The 22,786-nt window shown below is 38.1% G+C and overlaps 2 protein-coding genes and 1 long non-coding RNA gene across 8 annotated transcripts in view; all 3 read right to left on the reverse strand.

Moving 5' to 3' along the window:
* The window catches only part of IQUB (IQ motif and ubiquitin domain containing), a 78,938-nt gene extending 78,353 nt beyond the window's left edge, over positions 1-585 (reverse strand). For 3 of the 4 annotated variants that reach the window (XM_065939125.1, XM_065939124.1, XM_065939121.1), the window contains exon 1: positions 465-585. The gene's annotated coding sequence lies outside the window, so the exon portion shown is untranslated. The remainder of the gene's footprint in view (positions 1-464) is intronic. The other variant, XM_065939123.1, reaches the window with a different exon arrangement.
* The window catches only part of LOC136171112 (uncharacterized), a 1,397,893-nt gene that overhangs the window by 115,539 nt on the left and 1,259,568 nt on the right, over positions 1-22,786 (reverse strand). The window lies entirely within an intron of this gene.
* On the reverse strand, positions 6,385-22,540 carry NDUFA5 (NADH:ubiquinone oxidoreductase subunit A5). Of its 3 annotated transcripts, none has more exons than XM_065938904.1 (5): positions 22,470-22,540; positions 22,117-22,161; positions 19,552-19,668; positions 12,488-12,553; positions 7,203-7,373 (listed from the first exon to the last, which is right to left on the reverse strand). In XM_065938904.1, exons 1-5 carry the CDS (start codon positions 22,488-22,490, stop codon positions 7,272-7,274), a joined length of 351 nt encoding a protein of 116 aa, XP_065794976.1. In that variant the 5' UTR covers positions 22,491-22,540; the 3' UTR covers positions 7,203-7,271. The 3 variants fall into 3 exon arrangements, with proteins under 3 accessions (XP_065794977.1, XP_065794976.1, XP_065794975.1); XM_065938903.1 differs by lacking the exon at positions 22,470-22,540 and adding an exon at positions 22,395-22,446; XM_065938905.1 differs by lacking the exon at positions 19,552-19,668 and having other exon boundaries at positions 6,385-7,373; positions 22,470-22,505.

The following is a 22,786-nucleotide window of genomic DNA, read 5'->3' on the forward strand; positions in this document are numbered from 1 at the left end:
TCAGTCGTGTCCGACTCTTAGCGACCCCATGGACCGCGCAGCCTACCAGGCTCCTCCATCCATGGGATTTTCCAGGCAAGAGTCCTGGAGTGGGGTGCCATTGCCTTCTCCGCAAAGGATGGCTAAACTGTTTTTAATACGAAACCTGAGTTGCACACACGTCGTGCATCTCTATTATTAACCATGATAAGCACTTGAGGTTGGAGGTGAGGTAACCTCCTAGATAGCTGCTGCTACTTCCATTCCCATATTATAGGTCCGAAGCCAGAAAAGGAACCAAGAAAGATGGGGTGTTTTGCACAGTTTTTTAGGCAAAGGTGGAGCACTCGGGACTGGCCAGTCCCCAGGGCCCAGGCTGCTTCAGCACCCCTCACAGAGCCCTCGGAGTCCGGCGCCTTAGCCACCCGCTGAGAGTTGGTCTAGGGATCGGGCCAGTAGACGGCAGCCAGAACCTATCCTCCTACCTGACCAAGAAACGCAGTTACTCGAGTGGAAGCTGTTCCCCCGACTCCTAGAAAGCAGAGTCCACACTCGCCGAATTCTGTTACCGGCCGTTTCCTAGCGACGGCCCTGGTACCACCCCCTCCCACTAGCACACAGTTCCCGCGAGAAGAGGCGGTGCCCGCGCAGGAAGGGTCGGGGGTGGGGGAAGACAGAGAGGAGGGGCGGAGCCAGGGAGAGAAGGGGCGGAGAGAGGGAATGAGGCCGAGGGAGGGGCGGGGCGAGGGAGCGAAGGGGTTTGTTACCTACTCATTACATAGATACTAAAGTGGTTCTGACAGTAACTCTTAAGACTCTCTCTTAAGATGTCTTTTCATACTTGTGAAATGGCACGGTTCTCCAAAACAAATACTGACATCAATCTGCTCTTTATGAAAAGTCAAGGTTAGAGGAAATATAACTATGGAATGAGAGTGAAGACCTAGGCAGAGGAGAACGCAGTTGTACAAGAGCAGGTGCCTACTTGCTTTTGTTAAACTTGGAACTTGGCTCTTGCTTCCCTGGCAGCCAAAGAGAAAAGGGAGATAGGCGCTATTAAATAATTCCTCTTTTAAGTCTGAAGAAGAAAAGCTATTGTTAATCACTGAATTATAAAAGAATTATTTTCTACTAAAGTCCTTCAACTGAATTTATAGGTTTTTAAAGAAACACATATCATTGAGGGAAAAGATCAATTTTATTTCTAATGTAAATTTAGCAAAAAATACCTCATGCACTTCATAATAACTAACATTTATTGTGTTATTTGTTGCTAAGCACTTTTACCTATACTTCTAATTTAATTTTTACAAAGATTTTATTAAGGAAGAACTGTGATCAGCTTCCTTTTTCTAAGAAGGAAACTAAGAAAAAAAAAAAAAAAAGGCCCAGAGAGGTTTGGTGGGGGAGCCAGAAATAAATCCAAGCAGCCTGACAGCACAACCTCCATTTTAAACCACTATTCTATGCTGCCTTTGACCTAACACTCTTTGATATTTAAAAAGGATGTAAGATTACATAATGAAATTAAAATTTGTATTTTGTATATAGTACAGGTCCATTTTTCCTTCATAATATTCAATGTCTTCATTCCTTTATGCCATTCTGTTGAAACTGCATTCTTCTCTCAATAACTTTCTAATGCTCAATGTTATTTTTTTCAGTCTCATTTTAAAATAAATATCTCACTGAAACAATATAAAATATGTATTACATTCCCAGATGAAATTGGCTTTACTAATGGTTTTATTAATAAATAAAAGAAACTGCACTTAAATCACTTCACAAATCCACATATTCATGAAGTGCAGAGAAAGGGGCATTTCAGTAACCACTACAGTTAGTATCTCTTGAGTAAGTCAGGTGAGACTAGAGGTATGCAGGCAAGTTCCTTCCAATGCGCCCAGCTCCCATCTCCGAAAATCATAATATACCTTAAATTTTACCAGTAATGAGGATTTAATTGGCCTTAAACCCTCATCTTTCTGGGTCTTCTGTTAAAAATTTATCGTTCACTGCCCTCCTTGTTAGGCACAGTATTAAAAGTTAGATTTAGGCTTTTAAAGGCAAGAGAAGGGGGGATGCAAACCGGGCAGTAGATAACTTACTTCACCATGTTAGATGTGATTTGACTATATGTTCATATTTTATTAATAGTTTGCTATGGAGGCAATCTTATACAACTCAGTTTTATAATATAAGCCTAACTTAATTGGTAGGCTTTCCAGGTAGTCTACATAGGTTGCAAAGCACATCAAACTCACACACATACACATACATATATTTGTGTATACATATATATATATACACACACATACATACACAAGTATATGATTGTTTGGTTATACAAAATAAATGTAAATGTAAGCTGAAAACAACCAATCAGAAAAAGACCCTCAATTCTGGAGACGGAAAAAGGTAATTAAAAATACCATTTTCCATTTTACTTTTCACAATACATCTGTGCAGTTTCCTCAGGATTTATTGCCCAAAATAACTTACCACTGTTTCTCATGAAATAGGAATACACTTTTATCTCAGTCCTTATTTATTCAATAAACATCTTTTAAATTTATTTTTACAAAGATGCCATCTAGTGGCTTTATGAAATCAAGCATTTCAAAATATTCTCATTGCTATGTCAGGCTAAAATACATTTTGATGTAAATGATTGAATTAGAGAAAAAAGCATTAGAAGAATTTAGGCCAAGAACCTGAAAATTATCTTTTGGAAATTATCTGTATGAGCTGAATTTGGATCATAATACCTTCATGAGCTTAAGAGGCTAGAAATACATAGTCCCTTTTCTGAAACCTTAAGGGACAGATGTGTTTGAAATCTAGGTTCTTTCAGATTTCTGAATGGTGTGCTCAGTTGTGTCTGACTCTTTGGGGGCCCATGGACTGTAGCCCGCCAGGCTCCTCTGCCAATGGAATTTCCCAGGAAAGAATACTGGAGTGGGGTTCCATTTCCTACTCTGTTTTGAATGGTGATATGAATATATAATGGGCTTCACTGGTGGCTCAGATGGAAAAGAATCTGCCTGCCATGCAGGATACCCAGATTTGATCCCTGGGTGGGAAGATCCTCTGGAGAAGGGAATGGCAACACACTCCAGTATTCTCTACTGAAATACTCCATGGACAGAGGAGCCTGGTGGCGGGCTACAGCCCACAGGGTAGCAAAGAATCAGACACGGCTGAGTGACTAACACACACACGGACATGTACTGTATATTTTGTTAAACATTCAGTGGGTCTGCGGAAATACTCCAGAATCAAATATATTAATACTTCTGTGGCAAAATATATTCATAACCACATTAAAGTAGCATAAAGAGCATAAACAGCCTCATATCAATGCAATCAAGTTTTACTTGCAAATGAGTTATGAAAAAACTTTCCATTTTTAAAAATTTTTGGAGTTTATAATTTAAGGAATTTACCCTAAGAAAATGAATTAAGCCTCCTTTTCTTACTGAAGAAGTTAAATGAAATGTTCTATCATAAAATGGTAATGTTTATCTTTAAAAATAGCTAATATGTTCACTTGAAAAAGAAACCAACATATTTGAAGATTATGAGAAATCCCTAAGATACTTTTCAGCTAGTTATATATAGAAGGAAGCTAATCCACTTCATGTGAGTACACAACAAAAACTGAGCATCTAATGTAAGCTGAAAGACCACTTGGAAAACTCATTAGCAGTGCATAGCAAGCTAGATTTGAACTTTATAGTATATTCCAAATTTTTTTAATTTTTTCTATTTCATGTTTCTATATGTGCTTTGCATGTCCCCGTTCCCCTGCCACTGTGTTTATAAAAAACATGTGTTGAAAGTGTTGAAAAGTCCTTATTTTCAGCCTGGTCCCTCGTGTGACTCTTGAGCACTGCCATTCCATGTCATGTCATTTTAAGTCTTAGACCAGTCAGAAGAACCTAGAAGACTAGAGGAAAATGTCTTCCTCCTTGACAAAGTCAAAGTGGGAATAGAATACAGGAATTGAATTATTGATGGGGACTGGAGAAATTTATTTGTATGTTTTTATTTAGAAGTTATTAGCCACTTCCTAGTGAAGGAAATTATGAGAAAAATAGCAAATTAGAATACGCTTTCCTTAAATCCTAATTGTCTTAATACAACGTTTGTTTTCTTATGGGCTGGCAGTGCTCAAGAGTCACACAAGGGATTCAGGCTGAAAATAATGACATTTCAACACATGCTTTTAAAAACACAGAGGCAGGGAACGGCTGGCTTAAAACATTCAAAAAACGAAGATCATGGCATCCGGTCCCATCACTACATGGCAAACAGATGGGAAACAGTGGAAGCAGTGGCTGACTTATTTTTCTGAGTTCCAAAATCACTGCAGATGGTCATTGCAGCAATGAAATTAAAAGACGATTACTCCTTGGAAGAAAAGCTATGACAAACCTAGACAGCATATTCAAAAGCAGAGACATTACTTTGCCAACAAAGGTCCATCTAGTCAAAGCTATGGTTTTTCCAGTAGTTATGTATGGATGTGAGAGTTGGGCTATAAAGAAAGCTGAGCACCAAACAATTGATGCTTTTGAACTGTGGTGTTGGAGAAGACTCTTGGAGAGTCCCTTGGAAACATCAAGATCAAACCAGTCCATCCTAAAGGAAATCAGTCCTGCATATTCATTGGAAGGACTGATGCTGAAACTGAAGTTCCAATATTTTGGCCACCTGATGCTCACTGGAAAGACCCTAATGCTGGGAAAGATTGAAGTCAGGAGGAGAAAGGGACAACAGAGGATGAGATGGTTGGATGGCATCACCAACTCAATGGACATGAGTCTGAGCAGGCTCCAGGAGTTGGTGATGGACAGGGAATCCTGGTCTGCTGCAGTCCATGGGGTTGCAAAGAATCAGATGCAACTGAGCTATTGAACTGACTGAAGACACAAGAGAAAAATCAGACACATTTTCATAATACGTATTCATGGGAGTAACCCAGGAAAACCCAAGTAACTCACCAAAACGGCTAAAACCCTCATATTGCATACCACTTTCACCTAAAGACAGAAGATGCTGCTGCAGGCTGTGGTTTGGGACTTCGTGGGGAGGACAGCATTTCACCAGTATATAGAAAAACAAATGTTTGGTAAATGTTTGTTAGGCCATGCGGAGTAAGACACCAGAATTTTAAGAGACTTTGCTAGGTTCCTCCCTGTGTGAACACCTAGTTCGTATTACAGTTATGTATGGTGATAACTTACTTCAAAATTTCTTCCCGAGTCTTTAGGCCTTGTTTTCAGCTCAAAATAATCAGCATACCGGAGACTTAGTGGGATGGCATGTTTTACTCCTCTACAACTTGTGACTTCTATTTAAAATGAACCTCTTCATCCTCCTCTAAACCAACTCTTACCTTCTCATTTACTTTTGTCTCATAAAATTACTGTAATTGTATTTTAGGCTGTAATCCCACTGAGTACTGAGCGTCAAAGGAAATTCTGCCCTCAAATGCAAAATACTCATGGTATGTTCAATAATTTGCTGTTCTACCCTGGACCCCAGAACACGCTTGCACAGGTGGTTTCTTTAACTTCTATTTGTTGATATAACCATAGAAGCTGGAAGAAAAAGAAAAGGCTGATATTAGCCTATATTTGGGAATTTTCTTCTATGGAGCACTGTTGGGATTTTCTCCCTTAGAAGAAAAAACAAACAAACATGAGATTAGCAACTACCTTCTAGTGATTGAGGTCTGATATGTTAATAGATAACTGGGGAACTGGCAAGGGTTCAAGATCTAAAGTCCTCTTTCTGCAGTTAAAGAACACTAAGTCCTACAAGACCTAAAGATTTTGGTTTCTTGAGAATAAAGAAAGTGATCTTCGATTTATGGAAGAGTACCTTGTGAAAAAGGACACAGACTCTCCAGAATACCATCTTGCTTGTCAGAAAGCATTAGAAGAGCTGGTCTTGTGTGAAGGCTCATTTGAAAAGCCTGCTGGAGCATCAGGTAAAGGAACTTAACATCTGAAGACAACCCAACAAGTCTTCCCCTTGTAGCATAGGTCCCCAAATCTGCTAGGGGAAGAATCTGGTGACAAGACCAAGGTGGACCTGAGGGAGCAGCCTGAAGCAAGTGCGAGGCAGGCCCACAGCTGGGCTGACCACAGAGAAGATGGTCAACCTCTTGTTGACCCACCTGTGCCCCACTTTGCAAATGTGGACCAGGCGGCCCTCAGGGAAGCCAGCTCAGACACGGAGGCCGACAGGCTGCTCACTCCTGGCCCCACCAGCATCACAGAATAATGTTAGCTGCCTTCGACGGCGAAAAAATAAAAAAATAAAAATACTACCTTTGAAGGTAAAAACTACCAAATTTAAGTATTTAGAAATGATAGGCGGCTATTAACAAAAAGAAAAGGACAAATGAAAAGTAATTTTATTTTTGTTTAACCTTAAACTTACCAAACTGCTTCTTTCTTTGAACAGCAGTTATCTTCTGTTTGATACCCAGCTGCACTTATACTGAAAATTAGTGAAAACTACTTAACGATTCCACTTTGAAGTTATAAGCATACAACTAAGATGTTTTGAATATAAGCCTATCTGTATGTCAGATAAACAGTTCCTAAGAATTTTTAGTGTCTCCTCTTTTACAGAAATTCTCTCTCTATACTGATATACTTTGGTTATCAAGAAAACTAAAGACTAAGGGCCAGAAAACTAATTTCCCTAAATGAGACAAAAGGAAAAGTTTTTCCAACTATTACTATAAATAAAAATCTTTCTTTCAAATACCAAATCAATTTTCCCAAGTGTACAATGAATTCTAATTTGATGGTTTTTTCCTTACTACTTCACTTTAAACAGTGACCTATTAATTTGTTTCAACAACAATAATAATTATCTTTTCTGTTTTTCCAGAATAAAAAAATTAAATCATCTGTTGAAGACACTACTAAAAATACTTCACCTTTCGAATATGGCCCCACAGTGAAGATCTATAGGGATTTTTCCAATTAAGTTTTGGAAAAATTTAATTGAAACCTGTTTTTTAAAAAAAAAACACAGGTTTTAAAACACAACCTTTAAAAAAAATTACCTTTGAAATAATTTGAATGAATGCTCTACAAATCAAAAACTGAATTTTCAAATTACCACAATCATCAACTTTAACAAATCGCTTAAATGTGTTCTGTATCAGTTTTCTTGATGATGTCAATAATATGGAAACATTTTTTAACACATAACAGAATATTTAATTACATCAGTCTCCTATCAACAGATAAGTTAGTTAATGCTGTTTATATTGGCCATTTCCATTGGCTGGCTGGAGGCTCTTCCACTAAAGGCTCCCATGGTTTCCACTGGATCATTTTTCTTGCCAGACTAAGTTCATTTTCAGCCTGTTAATAAAAGATTTTTAAAAGATCATTTGATTATATTGCTTGGTAGGTATTTACCATAGCTAATAACTGAAATATAACTATTAGAACTACCTTGTACATGTTAATACCTAATACGCTGTTTCATCATCAAATGTAGAACATACTTAAAATTACCTTCATCATGAGTGAGAAAGGATGGCTTTTGATTTTTCTATTTGACTAAAATTTGCTTTTAGAGTATTCAAATTTCATTTGGTGAGTAAAGGATCCATGACATACACATATAACTAAAACAAAACTAAAAATATTACCTTTACTAGCTGTCATACTCAATTTTCTGATGAATGTAAAAAAAAAAACAAAACTAGTCACAGTCCTTTGGTTTCGTGATTCATAATCACTTTAGACCAACAATTTGTAAAGCAGAGATCTATGGAATATAATAATAGAATACAACAGGTGTATTTTTATTGATCAATCAAATCAGTTTCCTTAATCAGATTATGTTACATTTATTTTCCTTTCAAACGCAATTTATAACATTTAACTAATAGATTTTAGCTATCTTTTTGCTTCACATTATTTTCTACAGCAAAAGATCTATGATAACTCTGGCCAGCTAGAAGAATACTACTGAACACTTCTCAGAACATCAGAGAAGGATTCAAACACAGAATGGGTGCTTAGTTTCTATGCCAGTGATGTAGAAGAGGCAAATACACTTAGTAGTAACAGTCTAAAATGTATACAAACAATGAGTTAAAGAATCAGTTCAGCTCAGTCGCTCAGTCATGTCCGAATCTTTGCGACCCCAGGGAGTGCAGCACGCCAGGCCTCCCTGTCCATCACCAACTCCCGTGGTTTACTCAAACTCATGTCCCTTGAGTCAGTGATGTCATCCAACCATCTCAACCTCTGTCGTCCCCTTCTCCTGCCTTCAATTTTTCCTTTTATCTTTTCCAGTGAGTCAGTTCTTCGCCATCAGGTGGCCAAAGTATTGGAGTTTCAGCTTCAGCATCAGTCCTTCCAATGAATATTCAGGACTGATTTCCGTTAGGGTGGATGATTGAATCTTCCTGGAGTCCAAGGAGTCTTCCCCAACACTACAGTTCAAAAGCATCAATTCTTCAGTGCTCAGCTTTCTTTATAGTCCAACTCTCACATCCATACAGGACTGGTGGAAAAATCATAGCTTTGACTAGATGGACCATTGTCGGCAAGGTAATGTCTCTCTGTCTAGGTTTGTCATAGCTTTTCTTCCAAGCAGCAAGTGTCTTTTTAATTTCATGACTGCAGTCACCATCCATGTGATTTAGGAGCCCCATCCCCCCCCCAAAAAAAAGTTTCTCACTGTTTCCATTGTTTCCCCTCTATTTGCCATGAAGTAATGGGACTGGATGCAATGATCTTTGTTTTTGAATGTTGAGTTTTAAGCCAGCTTTTTCACTCTCCTCTTTCACGTTCAAGAGGCTCTTTAGTTCCTCTACACTTTCTGCCGTCAGAGTGGTGTCATCTGCATATCTGAGGTTATTGATATTTCTCCTGGAAATCTGCATTCCAGCTTGTGCTTCATCCAGCCCGACATTTCGCATGATGTATTCTGCATATAAGCTAAATAAGCAGGGTGACAACATACGGCCTTGACATACTCCTTTCCCGATTTGGAACCAGTCTGTTGTTCCATGTCCGGCTCTAACTGTTGCTTCTTGACCTGTATACAGATTTCTCAGGAGGCAGGTCAGGTGGTCTAGTATTCCCATCTCTTGAAGAATTTTCCAGTGTGTTGCCATCTACACAGTCAAAGGCTTTGGTGTAGTCAATAAAGCAGATGTAGATGTTTTTCTGGAATTCTACTCTTTTGATACTCCAACAGATGTTAACAATTTGATCTCTGGTTCCTCTGCCTTTTCTATATCCAGTTTGAACAGCTGGAAGTTGATGGTTCACATACTGTTGAAGCCTGGCTTGGAAAATTTTGAGCATTACTTAACTAGTGAGTGAAATGAGTGCAACTGCGCAGTAGCTGAACATTCTCTGGCATTGCCCTTCTTTGGGATTGGAATGAAAACTGACCTTTTCCAGTCCTGTGGCCACTGCTGAGTTTTCCAGATTTGCTGGCATATTGAGTGCAGCACTTTCACAGCATCATCTTTTAGGATTTGAAATAGCTCAACTGGAATTCCATCACCTCCACTAGCTTTGTTCGTAGTGATGTTCCCTAAGGCCCACTTGACTTTGCATTCCAGGATGTCTGGCTGTAGGTGAGTGATCACACCATCAAGATTATCTGGGTCATGAAGATATTTTTTGTTCAATTCTTCTGTGTATTCTTGCCACCTCTTCTTAATATCTTCTGCTTCTATCAGGTCCCTACCATTTCTGTCCTTTATTGAGCCCATCTTTGCATGAAATGTTCCCTTGGTATCTCTAATTTTCTTGAAGAGATCTCTAGTCTTTACCATTCTATTGTTTTCCTCTATTTCTTTGCATTGATTGCTGAGGAAGGCTTTCTTATACCTCCTTGTTATTCTCTGGAACTCTGCATTCAAATGGGTATATCTTTCTTTTTCTCCTTTGCCTTTCACTTCTTTTCTCAGCTATTTGCAAGGCCTCCTCAGACAACCATTTTGCCTTTTTGCATTTCTTTTTCTTGGGGATGGTTTTGGTCACTGCCTCCTGTACAGTGTCAGAAACCTCCGTCCATAGTTCTTCAGGCACTCTGCCTATCAGATCTCATCCCTTGAATCTATTTGTCACTTCCACTGTATAATCGTGAGGGATTTGATTTAGGTCATACCTGGTCTAGTGGTTTTCCCCACTTTCTTCAATTTAAGTCTGAATTTGGCAATAAGGAGTTCATGACCTGAGCCACAGTCAGCTTGAAGTATTGTTTTTGCTGACTGTATAGAGCGTCTCCATCTTTGGCCACAAAGAATATAATCAATCTGATCTCGGTGTTGACCATCTGGTGATGTTCATGTGTAGAGTTTTCTCCTGTGTTGTTGGAAGAGGGTGTTTGTTATGACCAGTGCATTCTCTTGGCAAAACTCTGTTAACCTTTGCCCTGCTTCATTTTGTACTCCAAGGCCAAATTTGTCTGTTATTCCAGGTATCTGCTGAGTTCCTCCTTCTGCATTCTAGTCCCCTATGATGAAAGAACATCTTTTTTGGGTGTTATTTCTAGAACGTCTTATAGGTCTGCATAGAACTCCAGAGTTATCTGGGGCCAGAGGTATTTATTGCTGAAATTGGGGAAAATACTGATTAAAAATATCCTTAAGGATTGCTTTTTTTCTGAATGCCCTGTGGCCTGTTTCTCTTGAACACTCATCTTTCTCTATTTCCCCAAGTGACAGCAGGCTGGGGAGGGTTGTTGTTGTTTAATAGAGAAGTTGTCTCCAATTCTTTTGCAACCCCGTGAGCTGTGGCCCACCACGCTCCTCTGTCCATGGGATTTTCCAGGCAAGGATATGGAATGGGTTGCCATTTCCTTCTCCAGGGAACCTCCCCAAGTCTAAGATTGAACCTGAGTTTCCTACATTGGCAGGTGGCTTCTTTGCCACTGAGCCACCTGGGAAGCCCAGGCTGGGGAGGGTCCATATCCTTGAATATCACTGAGATCACAGAGCTCAACTCAGCTACATGTAGCTCCACTCCCTTCCTCTCCTCCGGCCTCCAACACACTATCCTTTCCTTATTTCTCTCATATTGGCCCTCTAGAAATGGGCTGTCCAATAACAGAGCCACTTCCTACCTATGACTATTGAGAGAACACTAAAAATATAGCTAGTTCAAATTCAGATGTGCTGAGAGTATAAAATACACCTCAGATTTTAAACACTTAGTATTCAAAAAACTTCTTCAGTGTCTTACTTTCTATATCGATGATATGTTTCAATGATATTTTAGATCTCTTAGGTTAAATAAAACATTATTAAAATTAATTTGACCTTAATATTGCCCATGAAGATGTGAGAATTACACAGCTAACTTAAAAATACTTAGTGTACCCTAAGACTTTAATTGCATGATAAATTAATATATCAATTAAACTAAAGTCAAGATCCAAGTGAAATCAGGTATAAAAGAGGAATAGGAGGAAAATAATAAGTTTGTGGCAAGTTCCCGCAATACTATATCTAGTACCATATTCCACCCAGCAAAGGAATAGAAAGGCCAAGAAAACAGGCCTTTGAGTGACTGAACAGTCTACATTTATAGAAAGCTATCTGAATGCTCCATTCCTCTTTTAGGAAAGACCTCCAACAATTCTTTTGAATTTCTGTATCATTGGTATATCATTGTATATCGTGTATATCACTGTACAATTGTATATGATTGTATATCATGGTAATATACTTTGATAAAAAGGAAGAAAAAAAAGAAATGGTTACACTTTTTAAAAATATTAAAAAAAATTAAATGAAACATAGTTGAATGTTTATTAGATTCTTATAAGGGGAAGACATTCTAGACCTATAATATTGAGAAGGAGGGGGGATTGTAGGGGAGGTGAGAAAGGGGAAGGTGATTTTACCAAATAAAAAATTTTTAAATCTCTACATATGGGAGAAAATATTCAACTGAAGTCAAAAGGCAAAGACAGACTTAAAAAAAAAAAAAAAAAGCAGACAATATAGCAAAAATTAAAGGTTAATATTTCATTAAAAAAAAAACAAAACAAAAGTTGGTACTTCCCTGGCCTTCCAGTGATTGGGATTTCATGCTTCTACTGCACAGGGTACAGGTTTGATCCCTGGTTGGGGAATTAAGATACCCTCATGCCATGCAACATAGTCAAAAAAAAAAAGAAAAAAGAAAAAAAAAAAAACTCAAACAAGAAAATATAAACACAGTAAAAACATTAAAGATATAATTTACAAAATATGAAATACAAAAAAAAGACATGCACTATAAAAATTTAACCTTCAAAAGTCAAAATGATAATAAATATTTAACTGACATATGTCAGAGTATGTATTTTCTTATGTGACTAGTCTTATATTTGATGAGTTGATATAAATTAAAAATTTTAGTTTTCCTTTCTTTCTGGAAAGTCAGTTTTATACCTCTATACATTGTGTCTTTGAGCACTTGAAGCCAAATATCTGAATGCTCAATTTTTTCTTTACCTGAAGAATCACCTCTTCTATTTGGCCACCCTGCAGTCGCTCTTCTAGTTTTTTAACATCTGGTTCCTGTAATTTAAGGAGAAAAGAGAAAAACATATTTAAACAAAGCAGCACAAAAAGAAATTAATGTGACAGACATAATTAACTTTTCTTTCCCTGTACCGTTGCTACTTTGTACCAAATATGTGGTGAAAAGCCATTTTGTCTCTCTACTATTTTATTGCTTTTCTGTCTTAATATTAAAAGGGTTAAATATTTAATGATATGCTTATCAAGGGTAAGAATATGATGTTTAATGCAGTTTTCTGAAATACAGATTTTAAATAAAGTTTTATTCTCTGAGTATTTCCTATCCTTTAAACATTAGCATTAAAAATAAATGCTACCCTATGACCTAGAACTCTACTCCTAGATAGAGATCAAACAGAAATGCATAGTACATTAACCAAATGACAGGTTCAAGAATGTTCAAAGTAGCACAAATTACAGCTCCAAACTAAAAACAATCCAAATGACCATAAATAAAAGAATAAATTATAATATTTGAATATAATACCATAGAGCAATGAGGATGAACAAACTAAAACTGTATGCAACACAGATAATTCTCTCAAACATAATATTAAGCAAAAGAAACTAAAAACATATTGATGATTCCACTAATAAAAAGTTCAAAACCAGGCAAAATGAATTTGTGGTATTTGAGGTAAGAAGAGTAGCTATCTTTAGGAGGGTAATAACCTTGAGGGGAAAGAGAGGGTTTGGGCATTCTGGAATTGTTCTCTTTTTGATTTGGTGTTGACACGTGGATTGCTTTGTGAAAAATACATCAAGTCCTATGCTTATGACTTCTGCACATTTCTTTCTGTATATTATTCAATAAAAGGTTTTGTAAAGAGAGATGTTAATATAGTAACTAGAACATTCAATAACATGTATTTATTTTCTAGTAGACTACAGTTTTTGAGAGTCAGAAACCATGTCCAATATATACATGTGCAAATGTAAACAGGGTATTTTCTTGGCTTAATAAATAGAATGAAAAGAAAGAGGAAAAAAAAAAGTTATTTTCTATAGGAATTGACATCTGTCTCAGGGCGTCTGCTGACTGACCCAAGTCATCTGTATGCCATGTTCCTCCACTTTCATCAAAGTCTTCGCTCATACATCTTCTTAATGGGAGTACTCTGACAATGTATATAGTGGTAGGCTGGAACAATGCCACACAAAATGCACATGAACTAGTCCCTGGAATCTGTGAATGTTACTTTATATGGCAAATACTTTGCAGATGTGAGTACAGATCTTGGAATGGGGAGATTATCCTAGGTTATCTGAGTGGGCCCTAAATATACAATCATATGTGTCCTTGTAAGACAGAGGCAGAGAAGAAAGTAATGTGGCCACAAAGGCAAAGACTGGAATGACTTAGTCATAAGCCAAGGAATACCAAAAGTCCACCATTCCTTAAAGAGGCAAGGAATGAATTCTATCCTAGAACCTCCAAAGGGAATGCAGGCCTGCTGATACCTTGACTTGGGTCCTGATACTACTCATTTTAGACTTCTGGCTTCCAGAAATGCAAGACAATAAATTTCTGTTGTTTTAACTCACCAAGGTTGTTGTAATTTGTTATAGCAGTCATAGGAAACTGATACATACTATAACATCCTTCATCACCCGAGTACCTCCTATATATCCTTCTTCCTTTTTTAATTTCCTTCACTTTATACTATATTCTAACATACTATGTAATGTACTTCTTTATTCACTTATTTATTTATTTGCCTCCCATCATTAGTGTATAATCTCCAAGGCAGGAATTTTTATGTTTTGTTCACTGTCATGTAGGCACTAGCTTCCATGCCCAGAACCATATGTGGTATATGACACATGCAGTAAGTGTGTCCTAGACACATACAAAATAGAAAAGGAAAAAGAAAGCAGATGAATAGGTTTGATAAAGACTATTTAACTCAAAATGACTAAGCTATGAAGCCTAAACAGGGAAGCTGGTCATTATAAGACCCAGGAGGAAGAATATAAAGAAGGCAAGGAATATTCAACATTATTTTCAACTCAGGAAAAACCTGTGTTGGAAAAACAATTCAAAATTTGTCTTACTTGAGTCAATAATGTGATTTTTATTTACTAACGGTGTAATGCCACCAAGCTTAATAAGGTACCATGAACTGAATGCTCCCTATATGCTTGCAACTGTGTTAAGCAACTGTACATATATCACCCATTCAGTGCTAACAAGAGATGAAGGCAGGTATTATTATACCCATGTTTTTTTGTTTTTTGTTTTTTTATACCCATGTTATAGATGAAACTGAGACAGAAAATGGGCCATATGCCAACTCACCAAGTAAGTATTAGACCTGAGATGAAAATTCCACAAAGGCCACAAACCAATGCTTTTTACCACTATACTATCTCCCTAGTATAATCTGGGGGGAAAAATTTATTTTTATTTCCATTTTAAATTTAGCAAATATAAACTTCACAATCATTACAACAGTCACTGAAGATTCTATGGCTCTATTGGGGCAGTGTAAAATCTGTGCTGATTTTCTCCAACAGGATTCAGCAATATAGATATTATTAATAAACAGTGCTTAATGTTCTTAAAAACTATTTGTAATAGGCACTTTGGATAAACAAACATTTCTAAGGAACTTATTAAATGTCAGGCACTAAGCTAGATTTTTTAGATAAAAAGAAAAATGCAATTTATAAGTAGTTTATAGACTACTAGAGATATAAAAGGCTTCACAGAGGAAGTGACAGATCTTGAGAGCTGAATAAGAACTGCCTGGCAGAGAAAGTAAGGCTATTGGAGGAAGGAGAAACAGAAAAACAAAGAAACCAAAAATAAAATCACATGGAATTCATATAACTGTCAACAGTCTGTGTTAGTGAAGCATAGTGTACAAAACAGGAAATGACAAGGTAAGACTGAGAAGACAACTGAGAGCCAGATCTCAGGGGGCCTCCAAACGACGAAAAGGGCTTATCTTCCACACTGGCTCCCAAATCTGGCTGTACAGCAACATCACGCAGATAAAGGTGGCTGGATGGTTAAACCAGCCAAACATAAACTCAAACTCGCCTTTGAGAAAACACCAAAAGGATACCATAGTAAACCAGAATGAAATATGATGGAACTATACACAGCCAACTTAGTTATAAGATGACTGAAATAAGACAAGAGGTCAGAAAAGAATTTTAGAACTAAGTGAAAGCAGTAAAGGTGAACTGTTCTTTGCCTGACTCTGGCAAAAGGAAAGGAAACGTAAGGGTAGGTTCTCTCTTAAGTAAGAAAAAGCTAAATATATTTTGAGGTTAACTGAAAGATGATGATAAAATGGGAGACTAAAAGAAAAACAAAGAAATAATTAAAGGGGAAAACGGTTACAGAGAACAAAAGAGAAGACTCTACACATGGACATCACCAGTCAATAGCGAAATCAGACTGATTATATACTTTGCAGTCAAAGATGGAGAAGCTCTATACAGTCAGCAAAAACAAGACCAGGAGCTGACTGGCTCAGATGATGAACTCCTTATTGCCAAATTCAGACTTAAACTGAATAAAGTGGGGAAAACCACTAGAGCAGGTATGACCTAAATCAAATCCCTCACGATTATACAGTGGAAGTGACAAATAGATTCAAGGGATGAGATCTGATAGGCAGAGTGCCTGAAGAACTATGGACGGAGGTTTCTGACACTGTACAGGAGGCAGTGACCAAAACCATCCCCAAGAAAAAGAAATGCAAAAAGGCAAAATGGTTGTCTGAGGAGGCCTTGCAAATAGCTGAGAAAAGAAGTGAAAGGCAAAGGAGAAAAAGAAAGATATACCCATTTGAATGCAGAGTTCCAGAGAATAACAAGGAGGTATAAGAAAGCCTTCCTCAGCAATCAATGCAAAGAAATAGAGGAAAACAATAGAATGGTAAAGACTAGAGATCTCTTCAAGAAAATTAGAGATACCAAGGGAACATTTCATGCAAAGATGGGCTCAATAAAGGACAGAAATGGTAGGGACCTGATAGAAGCAGAAGATATTAAGAAGAGGTGGCAAGAATACACAGAAGAATTGAACAAAAAATATCCTCATGACCCAGATAATCTTGATGGTGTGATCACTCACCTACAGCCAGACATCCTGGAATGCAAAGTCAAGTGGGCCTTAGGGAACATCACTACGAACAAAGCTAGTGGAGGTGATGGAATTCCAGTTGAGCTATTTCAAATCCTAAAAGATGATGCTGTGAAAGTGCTGCACTCAATATGCCAGCAAATCTGGAAAACTCAGCAGTGGCCACAGGACTGGAAAAGGTCAGTTTTCATTCCAATCCCAAAGAAAGGCAATGCCAAAGAATGCTCAAACTACCATACAATTGCACTCATCTCACATGCTACCAAAGTAATGCTTAAAATTACCCAAGCAAGGCTTCAACAATACATGAACCGTGAACTTCCAGATGCTCAAGCTGATGCTCAAGCTGGATTTAGAAAAGGCAGAGGAACCAGAGATCAAATTGCCAACATCCACTGGATCATCGGAAAAGGAAGAGAGTTTCAGAAAAATATCTACTTCTGCTTTATTGACTATGGCAAAGCCTTTGACTATGTGGATCACAACAAACTGTGGAAAATTCTTTAAGAGAAGGGAATACCAGACCACCTGACCTGCCTCCTGAGAAATCTGTATGCAGGTCAGGAAGCAACAGTTAGAACTAGACAAGGAACAACAGACTGGTTCCAAATAGGAAAAGGAGTATGTCAAGAGTGTATATTGTCACCCTGCTTATTTAACTTATATGCAGAGTACATCATGTGAAATGTCGGGCTGGATGAAGCACAAGCTGGAATCAAGACTTCCAGGAGAAATAACAATAACCTCAGATATGACACCACCCTTATAGCAGAAAGTGAAGAAGAACTAAAGAGCCTCTCGATGAAAGTGAAAGAGGAGAGTAAAAACGTTGGCTTAAACGTCAACTTTCAGAAAACTAAGATCATGGCATCTGGCCCCATCACTTCACAGCAAACAGATGAGGAACCAATGGAAAAAGTGACTGACTTTATTTTTTTTGGCTCCAAAATCACTGCAGATGATGACTGCAGACATGAAATTAAAAAGACACTTGCTCCTTGGAAGAAAAGCTATGACCAACCTAAACAGCACATTAAAAAGCAGAGACATTACTTTGCCAACAAAGGTCCGTCTAGTCAAGGCTATGGTTTTTTCAGTTGTCATATGAGAGCTGGACCATAAAGAAAGCTGAGGGCCAAGAATTGATGCTTTTGAACTGTGGTGTTGCAGAAGATTCTTGAGAGTCCCTTGGACTGCAAGGAGATCCAACCAATCCATTCTAAAGGAAATCAGTCCTGAATACTCATTGGAAGGACTGATGTTGAAGCTGAAACTCCAATACTTTGGGCACCTGATGCAAAGAACTGACTCACTGGAAAAGACCCTGATGCTGGGAAAGATTGAAGGCGGGAAGAGAAGCGGAGACAGAGGATGAAATGGTTGGAAGGCATCACTGATCAATGGACATGAGTTTCACTAAATTCCAGGAGTTGGTGATTGACAGGGAGGCCTGATGTGCTGCAGGCCATGGGGTCTCAAAGAGTCAGACACGACTGAGTGACTGACCTGAACAGAAGGTTATGGAGAAGGAAAGGCAGAGAAAGAGTAGAATACACAGGTGAAGAAATTCATCTCATAAAAAAAAAAAAATGAAATTTCTTATTCAGAGATGAGAAAAAATAAATCAGCCCATTTTCCTTAGAGAGGAATTGAAAAGAAATGGTAATATCTCCCTTAGATACATAAAATTTGCAAATTACTTCCAGATCTGCAAAGATAAGAACATAAGTTCCAAATCAAATGGTACTGTTTTGCCATATACCTGCAGAAAATATAAGAATTCCCTCTGGACTACTGAGGTTGGTGATCTCAGTAGAGAAAACTTTATTAGGGCCACTTACTACATGCATGTAAATTACTTTGGGGGTTTATAGACACTACTTTGTATAATAACAAAAGTCCATGAAATAACTAGTGTGGAAATTTACCAAGAGTGCAATATAGTTTGGTATAAAAGAAGTGGCAGCAGTCTATTGTGTGCCTGACTAGGGTCTATGATTCAGAAGCTGTAAAATGCTTCTATTAGTATACCTGGGCTGTCATAACAAAATACCACACACAGACTGAATGGCTCAATCGAGAAAAATGTATTTTCTCACAATTCTGGAGACTGGAATCCAAGGCCAAGGTACAACAGAGTCCGTTTCTGTTGGGAGCTCTCTTCCTGGCTCATAGACATTGACCTTCTTGCTGTGTCCTTACATGGCAAAGAATGCCAACTCTCTGGTGTCTCTTCTTCAAACAAGAACTCTCTGGTGTCTCTTCTTATAACACTGATCCTATTGGATCAGGTACCACTCTTATGCTCTCATTAATCTTAATTACTCTGCACTGGAGGTTGGGGCTTCAAAATATGCATCTGGGAGGACATATTCCGTCCATAACAATGCTCAATATAATTTTTGGCAGTTAAGAAACTAACTTGGTCCTCTTGTTTTTTTTGGTAACGAAGCACTTTTTAAAATAGCTAGTCCTGACAGATGTTAAACACAACATACATATTTTTTTTCAGTTTTGCTTTCATTCTTCTCTACTCTAAAAGTAGAAAAATGAAATAAAGATTGATGTATCGATAGATAAGAGGTAAAAGATCAATAAAGGGCTGGACAGGTAATGGAGGTAAAAGAAAGTTATAATGTTAATGTAAGGAAGGGACTTGATTTTATTCTTTCAATCCTGTGTTTAGTAGTGCTTGTGATTTAAAAAGTACTCAGGTAGACAGGAGTCAGATGAATGAAAGGGAGAAACAATGGCAGAAACACATGAAAGGAAGGAGAATAGAAATGAGAGAGGAAAGTGTGCAGAATATGCAAAAAGTAATCAAGTGAATTTGCTTTGTTAAATGTTACACTGCACACCAAAAATCCTTGAAAAACAAACCAAGTTAGCTACTTACCGCTTTAACCATACTCAGCTTCTCATTTGTAATCTGTTCTGTATACTTTCTATACGCTGCATTTTTAGGGATGTGTCCAAGAACATCAAGAATTTTTGTATACAATATTTTTAGCCTCTGAAAAGACAACATACATATTTCCAGTTTAAAATATCACCAAAGATTTTAAAGTTTCATAGATGATATTTTTTTTAAAAATTCACATCTGTTTTTAAAAAAAGCATTTAATTATTCCTTGCTGCAATTTCTTCTTGTTTATGCTTATCTACCCCCTTTTGCTGCTGCCGCTCAGTCACTCAGGTGTGTCCAACTCCTTGCGACCGTTTGGACTGTAGCCCACAGGCTGCTGTGTCCATGGGATTTCCCAAGTAAGAATACTGGGGTGGGTTGCCATTTACTCCTCCAGAGGATCTTCCCCACCCAGAGATCAAATCCTGGTCTCCTGCATTGGCAGGCGGATTCTTTATCAGAGCCACAGGAAAAGTTATTATAGCAGATCCGAATTCACAACAGTACATTAATAGTAAGTATAATAATAAACATACCAAGTAATGAAGAATTTTTCCTTATTATTTCTTTGTATTTGAGATTTGTTTTAGTTTAATTGTATAACACCATAGGTGCAATACCTAGTTTCATTCATATATATTTACCATATATATTGTATATGTATGGTATTGTATACCAACCTTGAGGGCCTCTAAGAATCATTTTTATTAAAAAGTACTCTGCATATTTAGACTTTATACTTGACTATGATGTTCCATAATAGAGAGTATTTTACTATACTAATGTAGAGCTTGTCGGATAACATATAATCTGAATTGTGTGTGTGAAGGGGGGTGGTTTAACCTCATTTTTAAATTTAAGGGTCTGACAATACAAGGTCTTGGAAGAGACTTAGGTTCTAAAATGGGGGTGTTAATAACATCAATTTCAAAGGATACTGTGTAACTTAGAACAGTGCCTGGCCCACATTAAGTTTCAATAAATAAGAGCATTATTATTCTGTTAGGGAAAGAGAGTCCATCAGCAGCTATCAGAGGTTTCCTAGAAAAGGCAGCATCTGAGACAGACTGGAGGGATGGCAGGACTGAGACACTTGAAGGTGTTAGAAAAGGCAATCTTACACACAGCATACATACAGAAGACTGAATGGCAGAAAATATAGGGAGTATTAAGTAATTAGTACATGGTTCTACTTCCCTACAATTGTGTTGTCCAATATAGCAGTCACTAACTAAATTTGGCCAATGAGCCCCTGAAATGTGACAATTCTGAACTAACAAGTGCTGTTAAGTGTAACTACACACTAAATTTTGAACATTTAGCATAAAAAGAGACTATAAAATATTAATTTTTATATTGATTATATATTGAAATAGGCTTCCGTGGTGGCTTAGACACTAAAGAATCTGCCTGAAATTCTGGAGACCTAGGTCCGATCCCTGGGTGGGGAAGATCCCCTGGAGAAGGACATGGCTACCCACTCCAGTATTCTGGCCTGGAGAATCCCATGGACAGAGGAGCCTGACAAGCTACAGTCCCGGGCCTGGCAAAGAGTTGAACACAACTGAGCAAATAACACACACACACATACACATATTGAAATGGTAATATTTTGATATGTTGGTTAAAAATATATTAATCCTTTCTTTATTAAAAAAGTAATTCCTAGAAAATTTTGAACTATTAATACAAACATAGTTTATATTTATGACTCGCATTATATTTTCATTGGACAGCATGAGGCTAGAGTTTAGTATACATAGGAAATGCTTAGGAGATAAGGTTAGAGAAAAAGCGAATCGGGTTGTATGTGGTTCTGCATGTCAAAGAAAGCATTTGGGCTTTACTCTGTGGGCAATTTAAAGATTTATGGAAATTCTGCTTAGATATGTGCCTCAGAAAAATTAATCTGGCAGTAGTGAGTTAAAGTAAAATGATAAAGGAGCAACAGAGAAGACCAGTAACAAAGTTGTTGCAATTCTCTAAACAAGAACAAGAGACTAAACTGTGGTAATGACAGCAGGAAAAGAAAACAAAGAGGAGAGAAATGGCGTGATTATGGAGGGAGGAAAAAGATCAAGGAAGGCTTTTTGGGTTTTTTTGTTTTGCTTTTTTATGGAAGCATGACAATATTAGCGGGAAAGTCCCACTAGAAGGGAAAACTGATGACAAAAGGGTGTAACTCCTAAGGTACTATCTTAGGTAATCAAAAGTGTATAGAATCTAAGGCACTTAAGAAAAGTGAGGCAGGGGAGAAAGGTGGAAAAACGGCAATTTAGATTCGGGAGAACATTCAGAAAAGTACAAGTGACTATACGAGAATGCCAAGGAAAAAGTCAACAAGAAAAATGATTTGAGAAAGAGATCATGGCAACAAAAACAATAAAAAGTGGCACCAAAACAACGAAATACTAAATACCGCTATTGTCTTAAGAGTTCACGCCGACTTGTAAGCCGGAGCCGGATAAATCCGTATTCCGTTAACCACTCAAAAAACAAGGCCGCGGAGCTCTAGGCTTACTTGGAAACTCAGGAAGGAAGGAAAGAGGTACATACCTCATGTGGAGTTTCACAAACAGCCAATCCCACCAGGCCAGTGGTCTGTTCAAAAACCAAACAAGATTCATGCCGTTAACTACAATTCCGAGGGTCCCCACGCTAAGAAAAGCAAAACCATCACTGTCTTGACTAAAACTGGCCTAAAACCAGCTACCAGTGTCTCAGAGCCTCTGGGTCGGAGTTTTTTTTTCCTGCCTCTCCAATCGAGACCGCTAAACTGGTCACCCCTAGCGGCACAGCAAAACGAGTCCCCAAGAAGCTTCGCGAGCCCGCACCAGTTTAGGCCACCACCCGCGGACTGACTCCATTCCCGCAGTCTACACTCCAGCAGTGACCTCCGCGCGTCTCACCTTCTTCAGCAAGCCCGCCATGACAGCGCCGAGAAGCCGGGACGCGCAGCCCTCTGGGAACCTCTCTCAGACCCGCTCAATCCACCGCCGAGGCCGCCGCTCCGTCACCTTGGAAACAGCTTGGCCCCGCCCGCTGAGGCTCTGCCCGGGGGCAAAGGCGCTGCACCGCCCACTCCTATGAGGAATATTGATGCTTGAGCAAGGAGTGCACAAGTCTATCTAGCACAATCAGGGAAAGAGTTCTCTTAGATGGCTCTCGTCTCAGTTCCTGTACCTTTACAAAGATCTATTGAACACCCATTGTGTGTTAGTTTCTG

This window comes from Muntiacus reevesi, chromosome 6, assembly GCF_963930625.1.
Source record: "Muntiacus reevesi chromosome 6, mMunRee1.1, whole genome shotgun sequence".
Taxonomy (NCBI): Eukaryota; Metazoa; Chordata; class Mammalia; order Artiodactyla; family Cervidae; genus Muntiacus; species Muntiacus reevesi.

Bases quoted from the DNA above. Each gene is read 5' to 3' on its own strand.
- NDUFA5 (XM_065938903.1), bottom strand. From the start codon at position 22,427: ATGGAGTCAGTCCGCGGGTGGTGGCCTAAACTG. The intron at 19,669-22,116 runs GTATGTACCTCT...TTGTCTTTTCAG, and splicing joins TTTGTGAAACTCCACATGAG to AGGCTAAAAATATTGTATAC. The intron at 7,374-12,487 runs GTAAAGAAAAAA...TTTTATTAACAG, and splicing joins TAGAAGAGGTGATTCTTCAG to GCTGAAAATGAACTTAGTCT.